Raw genomic sequence first — 26,729 nt, 5'->3', positions numbered from 1 at the left:
ATACTTTACCATTCATTGCTTATAAGGTAAACAGAATCAACTATAAGTTTCACATCATCATTGTGCGTCGATAGTAGAATCTAGTGCAGAAGTTATTAGATAGAAGAATGTAATGTAGTCAAAAGATGATGGCCAACGTGTAAACATCTACGGAAGTGTTGGTGTGTTACTATCTCACGTATCTTGGCCAAGTATGAAGGTATAAATTCTATCATTCCTTTTTCGTCTTTTCTTCTATATATTTACTTCGTCTCCTTTAATTTGTTTATGAGACTTTAGTATCTTGCCTTTCGTTTGCAGCCAAATCGGCATGCGGCAGCTTTGCTCAAGGACTTACTCAAAGCCAAAAACACTAAAATAAAAAACTTTCCTTCGTTCCTTTTTCAATTAGGGATAAGTACTAAAAGGAATTCGATCAAGTAATTTATCTTTCACAGTAAGGAAATTATATTGATCCAAAATAACACAAAAGCAATAAATATTGGATGTTAGAGGTATGTGATGATGGTAACTCTTAAACTTTTGCACTTATTGCAGCTGGTGAGATTGGGTCATCCAATCGAATACCTAATATCTATATCAGGTCATATTGATGATTTTGAAGGTCGTGAGGTTGTTCGGTCTCTCAAGATCCACAGCAACAAGAAGACGTACGGACCATATGGTTCTGAAAGAGGACGGCCTTTTGATATCTCAAGTATTGGTGGACGGATTATCGGGTTTCATGGGACATGTAGCAGCCATCTCAACTCAATTGGAGCCCATTTCGGGCCAATTTCTCACGAGTATCCATTTGATGTCGTAGGACCATTTGGTGGTGATAGTGGTATGAACATTTGGGATGACGGAAAACACACGGATGTAAGGGAAATCACTATAGGCTTTGATTCGGTAGTTAAGTCCATCTCCATCTTATATGATGAACACGGACATCCAGTTGGTCCGTTCACACATGGCACAAGTGGAGGAGGCAAAAAATATAGGGTGAGCTATGATACAAACAATATCTTCAACTCAGGATGCAATGTTATTTGTTGACGTCCTTGATGCTTTTTTGGTTTGCAAAGTTTATTTCTTCATTGTTAAATTTAGATAGTTGTTCTTGAATTCTTAAAGTTTTTATCCTTTTCCTTTTTCAGATTAAGCTCGATCCAAGTGAGTACTTGAAATCCATCTCGGGCTACACCAACAAAGATTTTGGACGCACCATTCTTCGATCATTAACAATCCATACTAGTAGAAGGGATCATGGACCGATTCGGAATAGATAATAATGGGAGGCATTTTTCATTTCCATACACCGGCGGCAAAATTGTCGGGTTTCATGGCAGTTGCAATGGCCCTCATCTGGAGTCTATTGGAGCTTTTTATGAGCCGATTGCTCATACATATCCTGTTAAGGTTTACGGGCCTTTTGGAGGCGAAGGCGAAAAATCCCGGGATTTTGTTGATTTAAAGGGGATTAATGTTCACTACGCAGACTTCATCGAGTCCATCACTTTTGAAGTCGACGAAGCCACCAGCACCGAACCGGAAACTAATTACGGTGGAAATGGCAGGGAAAATACTTTCAAGGTTGTATCAAAAGACTCTTTCCTTTTCTCTTTTTCCGTTTACTTGAATGTCCTAAGTTAATTTTTCTAGCTTATCATACCATAAGTCAGATGATGGCATTATGAACCTTGAGATTCTTAATAGTTGCTTCTCAAATGCACATGATTAAAAGTTCATACCAGAGATACATGAGGATCAGCATGATTGTTAGAAATCCAAATGGAAAAAATTAATGACTTCACTTTATTAAAATTAGGCAACGACAAACCTAGCCATCAACATAAAGCAAATTTACTTTTGATTTACAAAATCAAATGTACTCCCAAATTTATTAGAAATGTAATTTTACTCGAATTATATACACTTAGTTTATAGATTCAAATCGTATTTCAAAAGAATCTACTTTTTTATTTTGCTCATCGAATGATGCAACATATAATCACTCACATCAAATATGGCTTTCTGGTGGCCTGTTTGCAGGTTAAACTAAGAGATGAAGAGTATATAACTTCTTTTGCTGGATACCTCAAAACTGCAAATGATTATTGGGACCCATTGGCAGGGAGGAAGGGCTGTACTTCTCCTTACCATCAAAAGAAGCTGGGAAAGTAATCAGGATTTTCGGGAGAAGTGGTGATTATCTCGAATCCATCGGAGCACAAATCAAGCCATGCTATCCCCACAAGCGTGTGGGGCTACTTAGGTCGGAAAGTGCGTCAAAGTGGGATGATCAGTGTACGCACACCAATGTAAGGAAAATCACTGTGGAACATAAGTCAAAGAGAAAGCGATCCGTCCAATCAATCAAGATTCAATACGAAGATGAGAATAACAAATTGTTGCATTCGGAGACATATGATGGCAGTATTGCAAAAAAGAACTTCAAGTTAAGGAAGAAGACCACCCAAACGGTATGTCCCCATACATATGTAAATGCTTTTTAAAATCCTAGCCAAACTTGCATTGCCTATGTTGGTGGGAGACTCTTTCCGGACTTAAATCATGAGTTTCATGTTTATGTCTATTATTGCAGATCGAAATACGTGAACCAGATGGGCATTCGACTTCAATATCCGGGTGTACGTGTCAACCAGACAGAGAAACGATTAGAGGTATTGCATCTCACTTTTCAAACTTGAAAAAGAATGCCGAACCTATTGGTGATGAGAATGAATGGCACTTTTCATCTCCTGCAACGGGTGGCAAATTTGTCGGATTTTACGGCGGGGAGTGATAAACATCTTCATGGAATTGGACAGGAACCATGTCTTCTACTTCTCATCAATGGAAACATGCTGTATTCGCGAGTTTCAGAGGCTTCGACGGGAGGAATTTCTTCATATCGCACCTCTTCAAACGGCTGAAACGGAAGAAGATTCGCTACTTCTACGACAAGGACCGAAGATACGCTGGGATGAATATTGAGGACAAGATCTTCGGAGCAATCCACCAACCTCTGGCAAGGCTAGCTCACCCAATCCCACGAGGTCGAGCCTCCCCTAGGTCGCAAGGGTGGCCTCACATTAGGCGGCAAGGGTCAAGCCTCGCTGGCCATCAGCAAGGCCCAACCTCGCCAGATCTAGCAAGGTCAAGACTCGCCCAACCTCTGGCAAGGCTAGCTCGAGGCCGCCCGGGTCGTGAGGGCATCCTCACACTTTGGGTTGGTGAGGCTTGCCCTTGCTGGGCCCTCTCAAGCCCTCGTAGACATGACCTTGTGGCCTCTGGCGACGTCGACTTCGACCTCGCTGACCATCGCCTTTGACCGGTTGTTGAGGTCCCACAATCGGTTGGAGGAAAGAGGAGAAGAAGGAGAAAAAGAAAAGAAAATATAAATGATATAAAAAATAAAAGATTCGAAAAAATATTAAATATTATTAAAAGTTATCTAGTCGGTATTGGCCATGTCACGTTAGCTTATCGGTGTTCATGTTAGTAAAAAATCTGGCCAAAATTAACCGGAAAAACTCAATTGTCACAAGATTAAAAGATTTATGACTAAATTAGTATCAATAAAATGTTTATAGCTAAATTGGCATAAATATAAAAGATTTGAAACTTTTTTTGACACTTTTCCTAAAAAGAGTTTGATGATGACAGCTGTCAAGTCAATAAATAATACTTTATTTTTGCCATGCATGGCCATAAACCAAAAAAAAAAAAAAAAAAGGAAAAAAGGAATATTACGTCAATTCATCGCATGCATATTTGTGGCGTTCGACATTTTCCTTCCCTTATAAAAAGTCTCGCATGTTTGAATGCACACAATAAGCGAAATGCCCCTATGCTCTCACTACGAATTTAGTCCCTTTATTTATCGTGATCCTTTAGTAAGTATTAAGTCAAATTCAGAATAATAGGATGGTAACTCCATATAGGTTGGAGTTTGCAAGATAAAATAAGAATCGTGGCATTGATCAAGCTAACAGGAAGATGTAGCATATGATTCTCATAAGATTTTTAATGGAAGGCACGGAAACTTTTATGATCGGTGGCCCCTTGTCTTTCTTTCTTTTTTTCCTCGAGAGGAAAAGAAGTTGAACTAAAAAAAAAATGTCCCTTTCTAGTTCTCTCTCCTTTATTTTATTTTATTTTATTTCTCAATGTCCTTATATGTTGCATTGCACGCGTGTTAGTCCACTCCCGGCGTGAATGTATAGGCGTTAGGTATTTCCAATGGTCAAACACGCATCGTCCAATATTCAATATAGAAAAAGACCATGCCATTTATGAAGACAACTTACCATAATCACTTTGAGGTTGATAAGGGTTTTGTTTGCCTTCTTGTTGTTGGATAGGATGTTGCGAGCGAGCTGAGGCATGTAATGACCCGTGTAGCTCTCGCCTGAAATGTAAAAATCCCAGTCCTTGTACTCGGGAAACCTCTCCAGCCAATTTAGCAAGAATACATAATTGTCCGCGGCTGTTTTGCTGTTCTCCGCTCGAGCTATAGTCCGCCGTCGTGTTAGAATAAAAAAAACCGACGCCAGCCGGAGACGAGGAGCCCGTTCGCAGCTGGCCTCGCAAAACAAATAATTACTCCGCTCTGTCAGCTACAAGAAAGTCCCTCTTCGGTTCTTTGAACCCATAAGTAGTCTCCCTCACCAGCTGGTCTCGACGCTCCATTAAAGAAGCAGAGCGCGTACCGGTGGCGAAGCATTGAACTTTCGTCCCTTCTTCTCATTCGCCACTTGCGCCTTCTCTCTCTCTCTCTCTCTCTCTCTCTCTCTCTCTCTCTCATTCGTACGCCTTCGCCTGCGGGGAAAAGTTTCGAGCTTTTTCGCGGTCTCTCGCTTGATCCCGGATTGTCCTCATGGAAATCGAAGAAATCGGGGGACTCGTTCCATCTTCTTCCGCTTCGGTTCATAGGTGGAAGTACGACGTGTTCGTGAGCTTCAGGGGCGGGGACATAAGGAAGACCTTCGCGGCCCACCTCTTCCACGCGCTGAAGCAGGCGGGGATCTACTACTTCGGGGACAATGAAAAGAAGGAGACAGGGATTCTCATTGAGGGCAAGCTGCTCGTTGCGATTCGCCATTCGAGGGTTTCTCTCGTCGTGTTCACTACCAGCTACGCCGACTCGCGGTGGTGCTTGAACGAGCTGGTGGAGATCCTGGAGTGCAACAGGAGGTTCAGAGATCATCAGGGTCATGTGGTTCTGCCCATTTTCTACTATGTCGAGCCACGCGACGTTCGGAAACAGAGCGGGCGATTCGGGGATGGTTTTGAAAGGTGTTTGGCCACCCACACGGACGATTTGCTGGTGCAGAAGTGGAGGGATTCGCTTAAAGAAGCTGGGAATTTGTCAGGATGGCATTTGAATAATGATGCCAATGGTTAATGCACCATATTCCCCGAGAAAATTATGTTTTCTTTAGTTGTATTCCCAGTTGCACTTGACGGATAAATTCACTCACCGCAAAAGCTCATATTGGTGCTTGATTTGAACTCTACTGTTGATTGAATTTAGTTAATGTGTTTCTTGCTTATATGCTGATGGTCTCTTCAGGCTGTAGTTAGTCATATTTGAATTTGTTCTTCCCATACAACTGCAGGGATCAAGCGTATTTCATCGAGCAAATTGTAGGACATCTCGTAAAGATTATTCCCAGAACAAGCTCCCCGATACTTTTGGGGTAGGACTGTGGAAGTACGACGTGTTCGTGAGCTTCAGGGGCGGGGACATAAGGAAGAATTTCGCAGCCCACCTCTTCCACGCGCTGAAGCAGGCGGGGATCTACTACTTCGGGGACAATGAAAAGAAGGAGACAGGGATTCTCATTGAGGGCAAGCTGCTCGTTGCGATTCACCATTCGAGGGTTTCTCTCGTCGTGTTCACTGCCAACTACGCCGACTCGCGGTGGTGCTTGAACGAGCTGGTGGAGATCCTGGAGTGCAACAGGAGGTTCAGAGATCATCAGGGTCATGTGGTTCTGCCCATTTTCTACGATGTTGAGCCACGCAACGTTCGGAAACAGAGCGGGCAATTCGGGGATGGTTTTGAAAGGTGTTTGGCCATCCACACAGACGATTTGCTGGTGCAGAAGTGGAGGGATTCGCTTAAAGAAGCTGGGAATTTGTCAGGATGGCATTTGAATAATGATGCTAATGGGTAATGCACCATCTTCCCCAAGAAAATTATGTTTTCGTTAGTTGTATTCCCAGTTGCACTTGACGGATAAATTCACTCACCGCAAAAGCTCATATTGGTGCTTGATTTGAACTCTACTGTTGATTGAATTTAGTTAATGTGTTTCTTGCTTATATGCTGATGGTCTCTTCAGGCTGTAGTTAGTCATATTTGAATTTGTTCTTCCCATACAACTGCAGGGATCAAGCGAATTTCATCGAGCAAATTGTAGGACATCTCGTAAAGATTATTCCCAGAACAAGCTCCCCCGATACTTTTGGGGTAGGACTGTGGAAGTACGACGTGTTCGTGAGCTTCAGGGGCGGGGACATAAGGAAGAATTTCGCAGCCCACCTCTTCCACGCGCTGAAGCAGGCGGGGATCTACTACTTCGGGGACAATGAAAAGAAGGAGACAGGGATTCTCATTGAGGGCAAGCTGCTCGTTGCGATTCACCATTCGAGGTTTCTCTCGTCGTGTTCACTGCCAACTACGCCGACTCGCGGTGGTGCTTGAACGAGCTGGTGGAGATCCTGGAGTGCAACAGGAGGTTCAGAGATCATCAGGGTCATGTGGTTCTGCCCATTTTCTACGATGTTGAGCCACGCAACGTTCGGAAACAGAGCGGGCAATTCGGGGATGGTTTTGAAAGGTGTTTGGCCATCCACACAGACGATTTGCTGGTGCAGAAGTGGAGGGATTCGCTTAAAGAAGCTGGGAATTTGTCAGGATGGCATTTGAATAATGATGCTAATGGGTAATGCACCATCTTCCCCAAGAAAATTATGTTTTCGTTAGTTGTATTCCCAGTTGCACTTGACGGATAAATTCACTCACCGCAAAAGCTCATATTGGTGCTTGATTTGAACTCTACTGTTGATTGAATTTAGTTAATGTGTTTCTTGCTTATATGCTGATGGTCTCTTCAGGCTGTAGTTAGTCATATTTGAATTTGTTCTTCCCATACAACTGCAGGGATCAAGCGTATTTCATCGAGCAAATTGTAGGACGTCTCTTAAAGATTATTCCCAGAACAAGCTCCCCCGATGCAGGTGGTCTGCCAGTGTTTCTTAAGAGATTTGGTTCCTTTCTTTCTAGTAGGAAAAATCAGTGGCATGAGATATTGGAGAAGTTGGTAAGGGATCCCCATCTTGATTCAATTGGATTACCTTTAGATCCATTCTCCTCTCTTCGTCAGTCTGTAGGGCCATTCGGAGGCCATGGTGGAGATTCTTATCGATGGGAACACGGCGTATTCGTGAGTTTCAGTGGCTTCGACGGGAGGAATTTCTTCATATCGCACCTCTTCGAACGGCTGAAACGGAAGAAGATTTGCTACTTCTACGACAAGGACCGAAGATACGCTGGGATGAATATTGAAAACAAGATCTTCGGAGCAATCCACCATGCAAGGATCGCCATCGCTGTGTTCTCCGCAAACTTTGCCCACTCCAAGTGGTGCATGAACGAGCTGGTCGAGATCCTCAACTGCAGAAGGGACCACCACCTCGTATTTATTCCCATCTTTTACATTCGCTTGGCTGAGGTTAAGACGTTGAGGGAAAGCAAATTCGAGCAAGCCCTCGAGAAATTCGATGTGAAAGAGAGAGATAATAAGCAGAGAGACTGGAAGGCCGCCATAGCAGAGGCTACAGAAATTCATGGTTTCGAATTGGAGAATGACGCCCATGGGTAAGTACCAGTGATTCTTAGTATCTTACTTCGTGTCGAAGCTTAGTATTGCGATCTGTGATTTTCCTTTCTTCGATGTTCTTTCCTTGGTTTGGCTGCTTCGCCGATGGAATTTGTTTATAATCGACAAAATTGGTTTTCCTGAGGAAATGGAACAAGTGGAAGTCTGTTTCGACTTTCCTGAACATTCTTCTTGCCATTTTTTGAAAAATTATGGAAAATTGATGTGATTTTCCTTGTTAATTTCAAAATTTTAGATATAAAATAGGAATAATTTGAAAAATTAATTCCACTTTTCATTTCAATATCAATTTATATTGAGTTTTGAAAATCTACAATTTGCACTTCCCAACGGAAACCGCAAATTCAAAAAGACTAATGTACCCTCAAAATCATCCAACCTTAAACAATTTGCAGTTCCCAACAGAAGCCTCAAGTTCAAAAGGACGTATTAAATATTCCCCAGGTTTGTGGCGTGCGTCGTTAAAACTTGGGAACAAAAATGAAAACTAAAAAGAGAGAAATGCAAACAAGATGGATACTAGGGTTTGAATTATTTCAATCCAAAAAGTGTATAATAGCGTAAACTATTTTTCTTCCGCTAGAGCTCTTTTGAGCTTTCATACCTTCTATGGTCCAAATTTTGGAGTGTCATACTTAAATACATGATAACATAGTATGAAATTGGAAAAGTATCGACGAACCAATCTATTTAATATTTACTGTTTTTACAGCCTCAGTGAGAAATGTGTTGTTCCTTTGTATGCATGGTACGACGCACCCCCCTCTGCCGCAGGATGAGTTTACCTTTGAAAGTAGAGCTTAGGTAATCATCATTTTTTTGTTACACATGCCAATGCCTCCGGTAATTTAGTCAAGCTGGATCTTTTCTATTCATATTTCATATACCCAAGAAGAAATTTGTGTACAAGTTGGTCGTATGTTGTCTCTTGGGGTTCATGTTTATGTTCATTTTGTCATACATATTGCTCATAAAATTTTTGTACTAACACTTCACATCAGCAATGAAGCGGCACTCATTGATCTACTAGTCGACCGCATTGAGGTTCGGCCTCTCGACTCTGTGGAAAACGCAATTCCTCGTCCACATCATGTTAAGGTTTGTAGGCCTTCTGGAGGCAAAGGCGAGAAATCCTGGGATTTTGCTGGTATAAAAGGGATTGATGTTCACCACGCAGACTACACCGAGTCCATCACTTTTGAAGACGACTAAGCCACCAGCTCCGAACCGCATATGGCGGGAGAGTTCTTTCAAGGTTGTATCAAAATACTCTTTCCTTTTCTCTTTATTCCGTTTCTACTTGAATGCTATAAGTTTATTCACCTAGCTTATATAACGTTAGGCATTATGAACCTTGAGATTCTTCACAATGCTTCGCAAATGCACATGAAAAGTTAATACCAGATATACCTGAGGATCGGCATGACTGTTAGAAACCAAATGGAAAAATTAATGACTTCACTTTATTAAAATTAGAAAAAGACCAACCTAGCCATAAACATAAAGTAAATTAACTTTTGATTTACAAAATCAAATGTACTGCCAATTTATTAGAAATGTGATTTACATGAGTCATAGCATATATAAATTAGTTCATAGATTCGAATTGTGTTCCAAAAGAATCTATTAATTTATTTTCTTCATCGACTGATGCAACATATATTCACCCACGTCGAATATGGCTTTCTGGTGGCTTGTTTGCAGGTTAAAATGAAAAATGGAGAATACATAACTTCTTTTGCTGGATATTTCAAAAATGCAAATGATAGTGGCGCTCTAATCAACTTGCTCAAATTTTGAACCAACAGAAGAATATCGGGACCCATTGGTAGAGAGGAAGGGGCATATTCTCCTTCCCATCGAAAGCTGGGAAACTCATCAGCTTTTTTAGGACAAGTGATGATTTTCTTGAATTTTTTTTTTGGACAAGTAATTTTTTTTTTCTTGAATTTACTGGAGCACAAGTTGAGCTATACTCTAAGGTTACGTTTGGTCGTTCGAATTTCTAATCGGGATAGGACTGGATATGATAGAATATGAAATCTTAGGATTTTTTTTATATCTTATTCATTGTTTAATGAATCGCAGTATTAAAGTCGGATATATTCAAATCATGTCATGTATATATATATAAACGGCATATCATTATAAATGAACACAAATTCATAAACGGAAATGGTGAAAATCTCTCATAACACTATTCATTAATTTATTTTTATTTTATTTTTCCCTCTTTTTAGTATTATTTTCTTTATTATTTCTTTTTTCCCCTTTCATCATTCTTTAATAAAATTTTATCAAATAATAAACCATACTAACATACCTAAAATATATAAATATAAATATTTTATTTATAGATTGAATGTTCATTATAAGATAGAATTAAAGTTGAATATGTAAATTAAAATAGGATTAATTAAAAATAAATTTAATTTCTTAATTTCTTAAATTATAATTCAAATATTATTTATATTGAAATATAATTTAAATTTTATTAATTTAATAAGTTTGTTATTCGAGAAAAATAACTTTCATATTATGGACATTAGAAATCATATCCACCTTTATCCCACCTCCCCCATGGGATAATTTTATCCTGTCTATATCCCCCTTATATTCGACTTTATCATGTCCTAAATGAGTACCAAACGTAGGATATGATATCCTATCCCGAATTTTATCCCGACTGCCAAACGCAGCCTAACAAGCTTTACCCTTTAAGTGTGGGGTTATTTGGAACTTTAAATTCATCATGTTAGGACGATGGCAATAAAACATGCCAATGTAAGAAAAATCGCTGTTGAATCTGAACCAAGTAAAGGGCAACGCATTCGATCAATCTTGTTTCCGTATGAAGAGGAGAGTAAAGAATTGTGACAACCAAAGACACATGGTAGCATTGATGGAAAAAACTTCCAGAGAGTATAGAAGGTCAAGAACCATACAGTATGTCCCCACATATGCTTTGTAAAATCCTTACAAAACGTGCATAGCCTACGTTAGCTGGAGACTCTTGCGAGACTTAAATCATGAGCATGATGGTTATGCCTCTTATTTCATATCAAAATGCATGATCCAGATGAGTATTTGACTTCATTATCCAAGTATTTTTCTAATGAAGGCATTGAGTCTCTAACGTTTCAAACTAACAAAAAAACAAACGGACCTATTGGTGATGAAAATGGGGCAACGCTCTTCTCATCTCCTGCAATGGGTGGCAAAATTGTTGGATTTTATGGGAGGAGTGGTCAATGTCTTGAAGCAATCGTAGTATATGTTGAACCGATCTCGCATCTCTACCAAGTTAAATCCATTGGCCCATCTAGAGGCCTAGGTGGATGTGCTTGGAACGAAAGTATATTCAGCAGTGTGAGGGAAATTGAGATAATGCATGACAAAATTATCTACTACGTTATGTTTGTGTACGACAAGAGTGGTGAGCAAGTTTGCTCAGTTAGGCACGGCAGCTACACTGGAGAAGACAAGGGCGACATCACCAGGGTTAGTCTTTTTTTTCCCTCTTTGATTGGTTGCTGTTTACTTGCTCATATATGATCAACTGAGACGATTTTTATAGTGTTTGTTCACGTGATTTAGTGAATTTAGACTTAACAAATAGGTCTTGTTTCCTCCACTCATCTAATCTTTGAATATAAGCAAGAGGATGGTCACAACGACATCAAGAGTGTTCCTGTTCAGTCGCTCACATTTCGTAGTAATAAAAGAAGACGCGGACCCTTTGGCTTGATGGCGGGGAAGTACTTTTGTTGTCCATCGATAGGAAGCCCATGCCGCGAGTATATCCTTTCAAAATCATTGGAACCTTTGGAGGCTCTGGTGGTATTCCGTGGGACGACGGAGTGCATACCGATGTGAGGGGGATTCGTCTCCATTCTGTAGACGAAGTATTTTGCGGCATCACGATTGAGTATGATAACAATGGTTCCTTCGTGTTAGGCTCTCAACACGGCGGAGAAGCCTCACCAGCCTTTCGGGTTGGTCTGTATCTCAATCTTTCCGTGTCTCTCTTTTGTCTTTAGATTCTTTTGCCTCTCTGGAAGTCGTTCAGGTTTACATGTTGCTGTTCAGTGTTCACAGTGTTCTCGGCTTCATGTAGCACAGTAGATATTTTCATTAAAGACTGAGGCGTTTCTTTTGGCATCCTATATCTTGAACCTTCACGTGTTTTCCAAATAAGAACATGTTTCGCTTTGCTACTCTTCAGATCCCTCAAGATTATCCTAGGGAGCGTCTGGATGGGATTTGGAGTTGGATGAAAGGAAATAATGACGCTCCTGACACTGTCTTCCAGGACCCGACTATAGCTACCAAGGGGGACGCTCCGCTTTTGCCACCAACGCTCCGCTTGTCGGGCTGGCCGGAAGGGATGGTCCACGAAATTTGGTATCTCGCCGGCGAAAGGTGATGGCACGATCATTGACTTTTTTTCGGAAGGGCAGAATTACGTTTAATTCTATTGGAGTGCGTTTGGCACCATATTAGATTAAACCCCTCCCTTCCCCAAGCTTTCCATTTTCTTCTTTCCCCTGGCTTATGATTGTGTGAATATTCTTATCTATTTCGTGTTTCATTTAATATGCATTGGCATGGCAAGTTTCGCGTAATCGAATGATTAACTATGAAGATGCTCCAAGGACAGCCAAGTAATATTTTGGATGGGAAAACTAGTAAACAAAAAAAGAAAAATGGTGAAAATAATCCCAAAAATAGTTATCTAAAAATTATTTTGAAATTAGAGACAGAGATGCATTTGAATATGTGAATAGAAGTTCTCAATCACAACATGACCCTTGGATTTCATTTTATTTTATTTTGGATAGATCCAAGGGTTAGACCGGCACTCCCTCTTCATGTTGGCTCATATATCGGGAGTGAAATTGTTAAAAGGATTAATTTTAAATATATATATATATACAATTCACGTCCCTTATAATTCATTTGGATATAGTTCGTTAATTTTTTCCAAACTAATAAGAACCCATTGTCCAACATTAAGTCCCCTTGACATTTAATTTTGCCGATTGGTTAAATTAAGAGTGACGAGCAAAAGAAGATGGACTGCCCTAGGACATATCATGTAAGATGGGAGCTCCTCGATTCCTGTACTCCAATCGAATAAAGATTTCTGTCTATTATATTAAATATTTAACCAATCCGATTATAATCTATAAATTAATTTGTAAGATGAAAAATTTCCAGAAAAATTTAATAAATATTATCCTTTTAGCAGCTTCTCATCAAATATTAAATAAATAATCTTTTTATTCGCAGCTATAAGTCTAATTTATAGATAGTGGGCTTGAAGCAAAAAAAGTAATAAATGCGAATCTATAACTAAATTATGATTATCTAAGTTGTTATTACATCATTATTGCTATCATTGAATATCCATTGAGAAAAAAAAAACCTGGGTTATTATTTATTATCAACTAATAAGTTTAAAAATAACATGCAATAATTAGATTATATGAATGATAATAATAGTTATCTTAAGGAACTCATAAAATTTATGAAATTTATTTCTTTCAGTTTATTGGCTCACAAAATATAATTTTACATGGTAATTTAGTTATTATTAATACAATTAATTATAATGCAATGGTGTACTAACATGCTTAATTGTCTATAGCTAAAAGAGAAAAAAAAAAATGCAACGAACTAAGTATCTAATATCTTTGGGAAAAGTACCAAAATAGTCCTAAATTTTTTGCATTGGTACCAATTTAGTCATAAATCTTTTAATTGGACCATTTTAGTCCTAAATCTTTTACATTTGTACAAATTCAATCCATCCAGCTAATTTAAGCCGGAAGCGCTAACGTGGTCATCGGCGGTCTTATGTGATGCCATGTGGACAAATTTTATAATTTTTATATTTTTCTAGATTTTAATTTTTCTTTTCTTTTCTCCTTACCCCTTGGCCGGCGGAGGTCATCGGCGGCCAACCATCGCTAGCCACGGGCTGGTCGGGGTGAGGGCCCCGCACCCTCACCGACCACAAGCGAGGCGTCGGCCCCCGCCCGGATCCAAGTGAAGCCGAAACCCTCGCCCGTTGGCCGGCGAGGGCCTCTACACCCTCATCGGCCACAAGCGAGCATGGCAGCCCTCGCACGTGGCGGGCGAGGTGCGGCGGCCTCGCCCAAATCCAAGCGAGGGTGCGGCCCTCCGCGGTTTCAAGCCTCGTAGCTATCGGCGAAGGAAGCGGTGGTGGTCGGGGCTCATGTCGGCATTCTCACAAACATGTCTCATGCAAGACGCAACCGCTCACGGAAGGAAGCATGCATGCGTGCGTGCGGGCAAGAGAGAGAGAGAGAGAGAGAGAGAGTACCGTTGAGCTTGATTGAGAAAGAAGGGAGAGACGCTATGTAGCTGGAGGAGACGAGACGCCCCACCACCGCCCCTCGCCGGCTAACGCGCGAAGGTTTCGACCCTCGCTTGGATCTAGGCGAGGCCGACGCCCTCGCTCGTGGCTGGTGAGGGCGCGGCAGCCCTCGCCGCTGGTCGACGCAGGGCGCGGGGCCCTCGCCCGACCAGCTTGTGGCCGGGCGTCGGCCAATGATAAGGAGAAAAGGAAAAAAAAAAAAAAAAAAATATATATATATATATATATATATATATATTATAAAATTTGTCCACATGGTGCCACATAAGACTGCCGGTAGCCACGTCAGCATTTTCCGGCTTAAATTAGTCGGATGGACTGAATTGGTACCAATGTGAAAATGTTTAGGATTAAATTGGTCCAATTGAAAAGTTTAGAACTGAATTGGTACTAATACAAAAGGTTTATGACTATTTTGGTACTTTTCCCTAACATGCTTAATTGTCTATAGCTCATGCATGTATGTGTTTATAAGATTAGTTCCTACAGAATAATCTATAAAATCTAGGGTTTGCCTAATTTTCAGAACATTTGAAATCCAGATCAAATGCGAAAAGAGTGGAAAGATCCAACTATGAAACATAGGGCCTATATATACTGAAAAAAAAAAAATCAAAGAGTAGAAAAAGGAATCCTTTAAATATTTGACATGCGTTACTTATAAGAAATCTTTTATGTAATTAATCACATTATTGTTATATTGAGGAAGATAATACAAAACTTAAAGGAAATACTTAGAAAGAAAAGGTACAGGAAATTATGAAATTTCTAATAATAACTAATTTGCAACATTGAAGCTCATTAAATCTATTTGGTCTTTAACAAAACTCATGGAATCGAAAAGCACGTGTTCTAAACTGAAGTAAAAGGAGTGCAAAATGTAAGAAAGCACCCCTTGTAAGAAGAATAATCAATCTCTTACAAATTACAGTCCTATATGTCAACCTTCATAGCAACCCCTAGAAAAGACGTAATTATTATATATTTACATAGATAAATATTTTGCGAACCACGCTTGGCAAATATCCGATTCCTATACTCTATTCTATTCTCATGAAATAAGTATTATATTCCTATCTTATTCAATTTTGCAAGCTAAAAGGTTTCGATTTCCCCGATCGTGCAAAAGAATGTTTGGATCAAATTTGAACCAAATGTGTAATTTTCTTTCGGCATCTTTAGAAAATGAATTCTGAATCCCAAGCCCATCTAAAAGAATATGATCTTCTTCTTCTTTTTTTTTCTTTTTTTTTTCTTTTTTTCCCAAAATCTCCTCTTTTTCTTTTCTTCACTAGATTAAAAAAATGAATAATGATACAAATAATTCATGAATTTTAATTCAATGTGTAATGTGGTTTTTGAAATTTTTATTTATTTAATGTGGTCTCTAATTTTTAGCTCAATGAAATAGTGATTCTCAAACTTTTAATTTATTTAATGTAATCTCTTATTTTTTGATACAATTGTTTATCCTTAATTAATTCAAATTATTCAGGACAACATTAATTATTTTTATATAATTCAAAATTAAATGCACATTGAGCTAAAATTTAGAAATTATATCAAAAAAACTAAATTTAAAGATGATATTATATATTGAGCCAAAATTTAGAGATTATTGTAAATCAAAAGCTCATTTTTCAATATTAAAAAAAAGTTCATGAACTAATTATAAAAAGGAAAAAGGAATGAGGAAAATGATGAAGAATAGATTCGGGTTCGACCCAGAAATCCAAGCTCCCAAGTGAGCAACAACGGGGTAAACCCCCCTCCCCGATTCCTTCAATTCCCCATTCAATCTTTTCACGCAGTGATCGCATGCGGCGACGCTCGTAATGGCTTCGTCGGAGATCGAAGTCACCGAGCCCTCCGAAGCGGCGACTGCCCAAGACCTTCCCGGCGAAGCTGCGGTCGTCGATGTGTTCTTCGCCTCTGCGTACGGCGATTTGGAGCAATTGAGGAGGTTCGTGGAGCAAGGAGGCGCCTCCCTCTCGACCCCCGATGCTAACGGGTACTACGCTCTCCAGTGGGCCGCCCTCAACAACTTCGCCGACGTCGTCCAGCGCCTTTCCGTCGCTCGCTTCGTCTTCCCTCCGCATTGCGTGAATGGTTTTGCGCGCCCAATCGCGCGTTCCTCGCGACGCGGTCCTGAATTTGGGGGTGTGTGTAAAGTTGCTGCTTGGAGCATTTGCTTCCTGCTTGTTTCTGTCTTGAACGTACTAATTTTTTTGTTCTTCGTGAATGTCGGTGTTGGGATGATGAATTGATTGAAGAATGGGGTGATGTGAATGCGACGGACAACTTGAAGTAGACTGCACTGCATTGGGCCGCCGTTTGGGGATCTGTTGCGGTTGCGGATGTGCTTTTGCAAAATGGAGCTTGGGTAGAGGCAGCTGATATAAATGGGTATCGGGTATTTGTTCATTCTCCGCATCTTTCTTTTGAGATAATTGTTATTCTTATTTTATTTACTTGCCGTTGTTAGAGGAATTATAGCGTTGGCATGAAGTAAAAGAACGAATTTGATAATTATTTGGTTTCGTCTTGAGTTAAGAAAGGATTTTGAGCTATTCATGGGTGACTTTTACGCTGTACTGATGAACAGGAATGCTAGGGACTTTCGTATCATTGCCAGCAACGTAATTCGCTCCATCGGGATTGTGTACAATAACGACGGTTCCATCGTCCGATGCTCTCAACATGGCCGAGACGGGCCGCAAGACACCCTAGTTAGTCCATATCTCAATCCCTCTCTCTCTCTCCCTTCTTTTTTTCCCTTTTTTTCCTGCTTTTTCCGTCTGGAAGTCGTTTGTGTAGACAGGTTGCTTTTCACAATGTTCTTAGCTTCGTGTGGCACGGTTTCTTTTCGACAAAGACTGAGGCACATCTTTTGGCATCTTATATCTCGAACCCAAGTAAAACATGTTTCTCTTTGCTATTCTTGCGGGTCGGTCTGGATTATCCCGAGGAGCGTCTAGTTGTGATATCGGGTTGGATGAACAGAAATGGAAATGCTCCACAGACTATCACCCAGAACCTGACATACCACGAAGACTACTTACGGGCCATTCGGATCAGAGGATGCTCTTGGAAGGTTAACGGAATTTCGTATCCCGCCAGTATCGGGTGGTGGCAGGATCATTGGCTTTTTCGGAAGGGCGGGATCATATCTTAATTCTATCGGACCGCATTGGGAACCATTTTAGTTATCCTAGAACTGTTTTTGAATCAGAGACAGCGATGCATATAAATACGACATACGTAATGTTTTTTCGTACACAATTCACATCCATGATAATCTACTTGGTCATAGTCCGTCAACTCCTCAAACTAAGAACTTTTTGTCTAAAGAAATGTCGTCTTAATACTTAAATTTGTCGATTGGTTAATCCAAGAGTTGCGTGCCAAGGAAGATGGAATAGCCTAGGCCCACTCCTGCACTATCCATTTATATTCTATAAATTAAATTATTAGGTAATAAATTTGTAGAGAAATATAATTAGTATTATCGTTTTAGTAACTCCTCGTCAGAAATATAAATTTACTATCCATTTCTATTCACAGCTCTATGGCTAATTTATAGATCGTTTGAGCAAAGACAATCAACTAATTGAGAATTTATAACTAAGTTATGATTATTTTTCATTATTCCATCATCATCGTTATCATTGATAACCATTGAGAAAAAATAATAAGTTATTATTTGTGATCAATTATTTAGTTTAAAAATATCAAGCAACAATTAGATTTTGTGAATTGTAGTTATTATGTATTTACATAGATAAAGATTTTGCAAACCATGCTAGGCATATACACGATTCCTATTCGTACTCTGTTCTATTCTAATGAAATAATTGTTCTATTCCGATCTTATTCAATTTCGCAAGCTGAAGTTTTCGTTTCCCATGGTCGTGCAAAAGAATGCTTGGACCAAATTTGGACCAAAATGTGTAATTTTCTTTTGGCATCTTTCTAATATTTTTTTGTGAAATTAGGTGATATGCTGCCATTGACTATCTGGATGCTCTTCGCTTTTCTCCACAGATAAAAGGGAAAGAAAGAGATGACGAAGAAAAGTATTCCAAGAAATCAAAACTCAGTATTTACTTGCGGCCATGTAAGATCGCGTGGAATCTTCCTTCTACCAATCAAGGACTGAAGCTTCAGATCCATGTCTGCGACATTTCAGACGTGTCTCTGTCGCGCATATTTTGAGAGAGATTCGGTTCATGGTCGTGGTCTGGTTTTGACGATTCAAAACCTTATCTTTGAATCGTCCTCGACCGAGCAAGTTTTCTTCTGTTCTTCGAACAGACGGATCTCACTAGCCTGCTGGTCCGGAAATTCAATGAAAGAATCAGAGCACCTACCGATGGCGAAGCTTTGATATTTTCGTCCCTTCTCGTTCACCGCTTGCACCTTCTCTCTCTCATTTATAGGCTTCGCCTGCGAGGAAAATTTTAATGGTTTCGATCATACCCCTTGCCTCTTCTTGGTATTGCTCTTGCACAAGAGGAGCATTGAATCAATTCTAAGACCATGTTGACTTCCCCTTCTCCTCCACCTCCTCCACCTCCTCCACCTTCGCCGTCCTCCTCAATGGAAATACGATGTGTTCGTGAGTTTCCGAGGCAAGGATGTGAGGAGAAACTTCATATCACACCTCTTCTCCGCTTTGAGGCAGGCCACGATCCAGTACTTCAGGTAAAATCTATTCAGACCACCTAGTTTCTCTCTCTTCCCCCTTGACCTCCGCGCCTCCCCTGCCGTCACCAGCACGGCCTCCAGACCGCCTTCGGACCAGAGATTTGGAGGCATGGCCGAGTCTAGATCTGGAGCATGGCCGTGTCCGAGCCGGATCTGGAGACACCAGCCATGGACGACGCGGAGGGCTCGAGGATAAAGGGTGCGGCCGCTTGAGCGGTGGCTTGTGCTAGGGCGGTAATGTATGGCCAGGGTTGTCACGGTGGAGGAAGAGAGAGAAATGAAGTTATTAATTATATTTAATTCTTAATTTATTTAATTTCGCGACGGCGTTTAAGTGCGGAGCTGTTGCTGGATATGAGCACAAAATTGCTCGCCATATCAGCTGATACGAAATGAGAAAAACCTGTTGAATATTTTCTCAATGCTTCAGTGACAACGCGAGAGAAGACATTGGGGAAGAAATCAGATCCAAGCTTTTCAAAGCGATTTGGCATGCGAGGATTGCCCTAATCGTGTTCTCCAGGAACTACGCCGACTCGAAGTGGTGCATGAACGAGCTGGTCGAGATTCTAGAGTGCAGGAAGAGGTTCGGAAACCATGGTCACCTAGTTGTTCCCATCTTCCACGAGGTAAAAACCGCAGACGTTTCGAATTTGACGAGCGAAAGTGAATTCGCTCAAGGTTTTGAGAGATTGTGTGGAGGCGAAAGAGATGAAGTGCAGAAACAAAGATGGACAAACGCCTTGAGAGAAACTAAGCATTTGACAGGATTCGACTTGAGGAACGATGCCGGAGAGTACGTATCTCTTCCTCACGTACATTGCATTATCATTTAGTGACTCGGATCATCTTGATTTAGAGTTATGCGTATTTGATGTTGAATGAAAATTCAAACTCTTTCAAGGTTTTGCCATTTTTTGCCATGATAGGCTTTTTCTCCTCCTGGCACTAAGTTTTTTCTTTATCCTAATCAGATGATAAACAAGTAGAGAATTTTGCTAAGTTGAATTTGTTCCTTAATAAGCATCAAAATCCAAAATGATCTGTTTTAGTAGCTTTTGCACGAGAGATTGTTCAAAGATTTATATTTATAGATAATTTGTTGGGATTCTAATCATTTAGTTTTAATGGTAGAGCAATGTTACTTCACTAGGGTGAAACTTCTCATTTTTAAGGCCTTAAAAAACACACTGACTCTATCGCTCGCCGCCGTTAAGGTACCATGACGTACTCTTGATGGTCCCTGTTCCCAAAGCTAGTGGTCGCAAGACTCTTGAGGAAGTCTATAGGGGCGGTGCTGGAATGGTTTTAGGACGTAACCAGCTCTCCTCATCGCCTCTACATATTGCTTTTTCTTCTTTGTTTTCTGCAATTGTAGTAAAATATATGTTCAATTCGTCATCTATGTGAACCTCATTTATCAAATTGCAGAACTTTGACAAAGTCACAATCATTTGACAATTTACATTATATTACAATTAAATGATATTTTACCCATCCATAATAAGGTTTTCTTATGCATTCAGTTCAGGATCCAATGGTTGTAGGTTTGATTTTTGCCTTGAGAATTTAGATCTAAGTCGGGGCCATTGTTGGAGGGTGCTCTGCTAATTTTCCTCTAGATAATCAGGCAATTACAGTCGTGCCCCTAAGTTATAAAAAATTAAGAGTAGACATTTCATATTTTTCTCATAAAGAAAAAAAGAATGGACCACTGAAACAATGCATTAAAAAAAAAAGAAAGCATAAGAGATTGAACATCCACCGCAAGGACTCCCAATGTGAAATAATTGGTGATGAGCGCATGCTACATCAGCAGAAAAACTTAACAACAAGCACTGATTAAGCCAAGTTGGATGTTTTCTCTCATATGAATGTGAAATATCTCAAACGTATTGTATCTCGGTGCATATATTTACGTTTATTTCTCTTATACTCTTAACTACACTCAACATCAGGAATGAAAGGAGACTCGTGGACATAATAGTAGAGTACCTTGTCGAGAAAATCCGCGAGACACGGCAACTCCACTTTGCGAGAAACGCAATTGGGGTGGACTTGTTGGCAGGCGAGGTGATTTCTTTAATTAGAATGGACCAAGAGGAGGACGTGCGCGTCATAGGTATATGTGGAGTAGGAGGAATAGGCAAGACGATGGCGGCAGCAGTCATCTGCGAGCGCATTCGTCGCGATTTCGAATGCTTTGTCTTTCTTGATAAAATCGGAGAAGCAGACCGAGTTGATATATTAGGCCTACAAAAGAAGCTGCTCCATAATCTCATGAAGGTGGAAGGATTGAGGACCTACGGCGACATTCAGACCAACATCAACGAGATAAATAGTAACATGTGCTTTAAAAGGATACTTCTTGTTCTTGACAATGTTACTAGTAAAGAACAGATTGACTACTTCTGGGCAGGAGACCGAGAACTGCTGTGTCCTGGGAGCAGAATTCTGATCACAACCCGAGACCAAAACTTGCTAAAAGATCTCAAGGTAGACGACAAGTATATCGTCAAAGGATTGGACCCGAATGAAGCGCTCCGGCTCTTTTGTCGCCATGCCTGGAAGAGAGAAGAACCTCAAGAAGGCTATGAGGAGTTGTCCCGAAATCTAGCTCATTATGCAGGAGGTCATCCGGAGTCTCTTAAGAGGTTGGGCACATTCCTAAACGGCATGCCGAAACAACAATGGCCTCACATAATGGAGAAGTTGGTTAGAAGCCCTTATCTCGATTCGCTCATTCATTCCTTCGAATCAGCTGGGCCATATGGCGGTCAAGGCGGTGATGCTTTTGATGATGGGACACACAATGGGGTGAGGCAAATTAGGCTGTATGGACAATCAATTATTGAATCCATCACCATCGACTATGATCACGATGGGTGTTTCGTGAGATCCTCCCAGCATGGTGGACATGCCCATGACAATGAAACGGTCAGTTTTCTGCCGCTCTAGCAGACTGATTATATATTTTACTACTCAACGCTTATAAGAACGAAAACAGAATCAATTACGCGTTGAATATCATTATTGTGCGTCTATAGTAAAATCTACTTCAAAAATTATCAGAACGAAGAATTTAAGTTTGTCAGGAGAGGATGGCCAACATGTAAACATCTACGGAAGTGTTAGTGTGTTACTACTTCACGTAACTTTCCCAAGTATGAAGTTATAAATTCTATCATTCCTTTTTCTTCTTTGCTTCTTTTATGTATTTACTTCGTCCCCTTTTGATTTGTTTATGAGACTTTATTATCTTGACTTTCATTTGCGGCAAAATGGGCATGCGGCAGCTTTGCTGAAGGATGAAAGCTAAAAAATTTCCTTCCTTCCTTTTAAATTAGGGATATGTACTTAAACCGAATTCAGCTAAGTAATTTATCTTTCCCGGTAAAGTAATTTATATTCATACAAAAAGCTCAAAGTCAATATATACTAGGTGTTAGATGGATGCGTTGCTGGTAACACCCACGAAACCTTTTGCACCTCTTGCAGCTGGTGATATTGGACCATCCAAGGGAACACCTGATTTCTGTATCAGGCCATATCGATGATGATGGAGGTCATGATGTTGTTCGGTCTCTCAAGATCCACAGCAACAAGAAGACGTACGGACCATTTGGTTCAGAAAGAGGACGGCCTTTTGATCTCTCACATTCTGATAGACAGATCATCGGGTTTCATGGAAAATGTAGCAGCCATCTCCACTCAATCGGAGCCCATTTCGGGCCAATTTCTCATGTGTATCCATATGATGTCGTGGGACCATTTGGTGGTGATAGTGGAATGCACATTTGGGACGACGGAAAACACACAGATGTGAGGCAAATCGTCGTAGGCTTCGATTCGGCAATTAAGTCCATCTCTATCTTATATGATGAACACGGACGTCCAGTTGGTCCGTTCACACATGGCACAAGTGGAGGAGGCAAAACATATACGGTGAGCTTTGATATTAACATCATCAACAGTATATGTGATTTTGTTGATATCCTCGTTACTTTATTTTTATTTTTTTCTGGTAACTCTATCTCGTCATTGTGAAAGTAGATACCTGTTTTAGAATTCTTTAATTTTTAACCTTTTTCTGTCTCAGATTAAGTTCGACCATCCAATTGAGTACTTGACATCCATCTCGGGCTATACTGAAGAAGTTTCCGGACTCACCATTCTTCAGTCACTGACAATCCATACTAGCAGAAGGGATCATGGACCGATCGGAACAGCCAATAAAGGGAGGCATTTTCATTTCCATACACCGGTGGCAAAATTGTTGGGTTTCATGGGAGTTGCGATGGCCCTCATCTCGTGTCCATCGGAGCTTTTTATGAGCCGATTCCTCATACATATCCTGTTAAAGTTTTCGGGCCTTTTGGAGGCAAAGGCCAAAAATCCTGGGAATTTCGTTGATATAAACGGGATTGTTGTTCATTGCGCAGACTTCATCGAGTCATTGCTTTTAAGGTCGACGACGGCCACCAGCTCCGAACCGGAAACTATTTATGGTGAAAATGGCGGGCGTAGGACTTACAAGGTTGTATTTAGACTCTTCCCTTTTCTCTTTTTCCGTTCCTACTTGATTGATGTAAGTGTATTCATCGAGCTTATCATAACATTAGTCTGATTACGGCATTATGAACCTTGAGATTCTTAACATTTGCTTCGTAATTTGCACATGAAAAGTTCAAACCAAAGTACCTGAGGACCAACGTGATTGAGATAATTAGATATATATATATATATATATATATATATATATATATATATATATAAGTCCTAAGCTTATTGCAATTGTGACAATTCATTCTTAAACTTCTTCTTTTTTTACCAATTGTAAGGCCGGTTGTAATTGGCCGAATAGACTAAATGGCCACAATAGGACTGAATTAGCCAAAAAAAAAAAGTTTAGGAATAAATTGTCACAATTGTAATAAGTTTATGACTTTTTTTAGTAATTTTCTTGGATTCGTTAGAAAACCAAATGGAAAAAATTAATCACTTCACTTTATTAAAATTAGGCAAAGATAAACCAAGCCATAAACAAAAAAGTAATTTAACTTTTGAGTTACAAAATGAAGTTTACTACCAAATTTATTAGAAACATAATTCACATCAATCATAGCATATATAACTTATTACATAGATTAGAATTGTATTCCAAAAGAATCTACTAATTTATTTTGCTCAGCGACCGATGCAACATATAGTCACTCATGTCGAAATATGGCTTTGTGGCCTATTTGCAGGTTAAACTGAGAAATGGAGAGTACATAACTTCTTTAGCCGGATATCTCAAAAATGCAAAGGATAGTGGCACTCTAATCAACTCCCTCACATTTCGAACCACCAGAAGAATATTGGGACCCATTGGTAGAGAGGAAGGCGAGTACTTCTCCTTACCACTGGAAGCTGGGAAAGTTATTAGCTTTTCGGGACAAGTGGTGATTTTCTTGAATCTATCGAAGCACACATAGAGCTGTACTCCAACAAGCTCTATCCCTTTAAGTCTGTGGGGTTATTTGGGAGTTCGGATGCATCTTTTGGGATGATGGCAATAAGCATACCAATGTAAGGAAAATTGTTGTTGAATTTCAAGTAGATACAGGGCCATGGATCCGATCAATCACGTTTCAGTATGAAGAGGAGAGTAAAGAATTGTGGCAATCGGGACGCATGGTGGCTTTGATATAAACTACTTCCACATAGTACGGAATGTCGAGATCCATACGGTATGTTCCCATACATACATATGCTTTGTAAAATCCATAAGAAACTTTTATAGCCTCTATAAGTGGGAGACTCTTTCAAGACTTAAATCATGAATATGATGGTTACGTCTATTATTGCAGATCAAAATAGATGATCCAGATGAGTATTTGACTTCAATATGCGGGTGTTTTTCTGATGAAGGCATTAGGTCACTCACGTTTCAAACTAACAAAAAACGATTGGACCTATTGGTGATGAAAATGGGGCAACACACTTCTCATCTCCCCAACGGGTGGCAAAATTGTTGGATTTTATGGGAGGAGTATAGTACATCTTGAAGCAATCGGAGCATATTTTGAACCGATCTCACATCTCTACCCAATTAAATCAATTGGGCCATTTGGAGGCCTTGGGGACGTGCTTGGGACGATGGGAAATTCACCGGTGTAAGGGAAATTAAGGTAATGTACGACAATATTCTCCGTTATGTTATGTTTGTGTACGACAAGAGCGGTGAACAAATTTGCTCAGTTATGCACGGTGGCTATACTAGAGAAGACAAGGCCAAGGTCACTAGGGTTAGTATTTCTTTTTCCACTCTTTGATTGGTTGTTGTTTGCTTACTCATATCTAATCCTTCGAGACAATGTTTCTACTGTGTGCTCAAAATTTAAACTTTACAATTGGGTCTTATTTCCTCCACTCATCCAATTTTAAGAGATACTTTCGAGATTGCACAGGTTAGATTGGATTATCCGTGGGAGTACTTGACATCGATCTCTGGATACAAGCGAGAGGACGGTCATAACGACATCGAAAACGCTATCGTTCAATCACTTACATTTCATAGCAATACAAGAACACACGGTCCCTTTGGCGAAGAGAAGGGGGAGTACTTTTGGTATCCACAGACCCGAAGCAAAATCATCGGCTTTTATGGAAGATGCGGGGAGACTCTCAATTCCATAGGAGTGTATGCGGAGCCCATATCACACATGTATCCTTTTAAAACCATTGGACCCTATGGAGGCTCTGGTGGCACTCCATGGGACGACGGAGTGCATACTGGATGCGAGGGAGATTAATATTCATTTCGCGGCCACGGAGCTGCGGCATAGGGATTGTGTACGATAACAATGGTTCCTTAGTCCAATGCTCTCATCATGGCAGAAAAACCTCATCCACATGGCAGGTTAGTCCATACCTTAATCTTTCTGCCTCTCTCTTGTCTTTAGAGTCTGTTGCGTGTATGGATGTTGTTCGGGTTTACACGTTGCTCTTCACATGATTGTTCTCGGCTTCATGTAGCACGGTATCTTTTCATAAAAGAATAAGGGCACTTCTTTTGGCATCCTATATCTCGAACCTTCGTTATGTTTTCACAAGTAAAATCATGTTTCGCCTGCTGCTCTTGCAGATCAAGCTGGATTATCCTAAGGAGCGTCTGGTTTCAATATCGGGCTTGATTAACGAAATGGAAACAGTCCTAACACTATCATCTATAACCTGAGAATAAGTACCACGGAGACCACTTACAGGCCATTTGGGAGGAAAGAAGGGTCAAAGGATGAAATTTTGCATCCCACCAAAACCAGGCAAAGGTAGGATCGTTGGCTTTTCGGAAGGGTGGGATCGCATCTTAATTCTATTGGAGCGCGTCGGAACCATATTAGATTAAACCTACTGCCCTCCCCAAGATTTTTCTTCCTTTTTTTTTTTCTCTGGCTTGTGATTGTACGAATATTTTCATTTGTTTATTATTTCCTTTAACATGAGTTGGTCGTGGCAAATTTCACATAATCGGATGATTAAGCGTGAAGATGCTCAAGGAGCAGCTGAGGTAATATTTGGATGGGGAAACTAGTCATCAAGAAAGGAAAATGAAGAAAATAACCATATAGATAGTCATCTAATGATTATTATGAAATTACAGACAGAGATACCCATGAATACATAAATAGACCTTCTCAATCACAACATGACCCAAGGTTGAGGCCGGCACTCCCTCTTCA

At 40.2% G+C, this 26,729-nt stretch overlaps 4 protein-coding genes and 1 long non-coding RNA gene across 5 annotated transcripts; all 5 read left to right on the top strand.

Moving 5' to 3' along the window:
- Positions 1-2,120: 2,120 nt before the first annotated feature.
- LOC120288223 lies at positions 2,121-2,842 on the top strand. The gene is made up of 3 exons (XR_005546549.1): positions 2,121-2,465; positions 2,588-2,666; positions 2,814-2,842. It is a non-coding gene; the product is annotated as an uncharacterized LOC120288223 (long non-coding RNA).
- Positions 2,843-4,864: 2,022 nt separating this feature from the next.
- On the top strand, positions 4,865-6,167 carry LOC120286456. The gene is made up of 3 exons (XM_039302605.1): positions 4,865-5,387; positions 5,522-5,550; positions 5,607-6,167. The coding sequence occupies exons 1-3, from the start codon at positions 4,865-4,867 to the stop codon at positions 6,165-6,167; spliced, it is 1,113 nt and encodes a 370-aa protein (XP_039158539.1).
- A 1,383-nt stretch (positions 6,168-7,550) lies between these two features.
- On the top strand, positions 7,551-9,865 carry LOC120288546 (probable disease resistance protein At4g19530). The gene is made up of 3 exons (XM_039302604.1): positions 7,551-7,873; positions 8,897-9,150; positions 9,600-9,865. Exons 1-2 carry the CDS (start codon positions 7,551-7,553, stop codon positions 9,105-9,107), a joined length of 534 nt encoding a protein of 177 aa, XP_039158538.1. The 3' UTR covers positions 9,108-9,150; positions 9,600-9,865.
- A 6,709-nt stretch (positions 9,866-16,574) lies between these two features.
- Positions 16,575-18,876, top strand: LOC104419819. Its single transcript, XM_010031601.3, has 3 exons — positions 16,575-16,711; positions 16,904-17,027; positions 18,343-18,876. Exons 1-3 carry the CDS (start codon positions 16,701-16,703, stop codon positions 18,511-18,513), a joined length of 306 nt encoding a protein of 101 aa, XP_010029903.2. The 5' UTR covers positions 16,575-16,700; the 3' UTR covers positions 18,514-18,876.
- An 85-nt stretch (positions 18,877-18,961) lies between these two features.
- LOC120288545 (disease resistance protein RUN1-like) lies at positions 18,962-23,471 on the top strand. The gene is made up of 6 exons (XM_039302603.1): positions 18,962-19,002; positions 19,436-19,801; positions 20,964-21,942; positions 22,504-22,950; positions 23,105-23,386; positions 23,448-23,471. Exons 2-6 carry the CDS (start codon positions 19,554-19,556, stop codon positions 23,469-23,471), a joined length of 1,980 nt encoding a protein of 659 aa, XP_039158537.1. The 5' UTR covers positions 18,962-19,002; positions 19,436-19,553.
- Positions 23,472-26,729: the final 3,258 nt, after the last annotated feature.

Source organism: Eucalyptus grandis, chromosome 9 (assembly GCF_016545825.1).
Source record: "Eucalyptus grandis isolate ANBG69807.140 chromosome 9, ASM1654582v1, whole genome shotgun sequence".
Classification (NCBI taxonomy): domain Eukaryota; kingdom Viridiplantae; phylum Streptophyta; class Magnoliopsida; order Myrtales; family Myrtaceae; genus Eucalyptus; species Eucalyptus grandis.
This window is presented reverse-complemented; position numbering and strand designations above follow the sequence as displayed.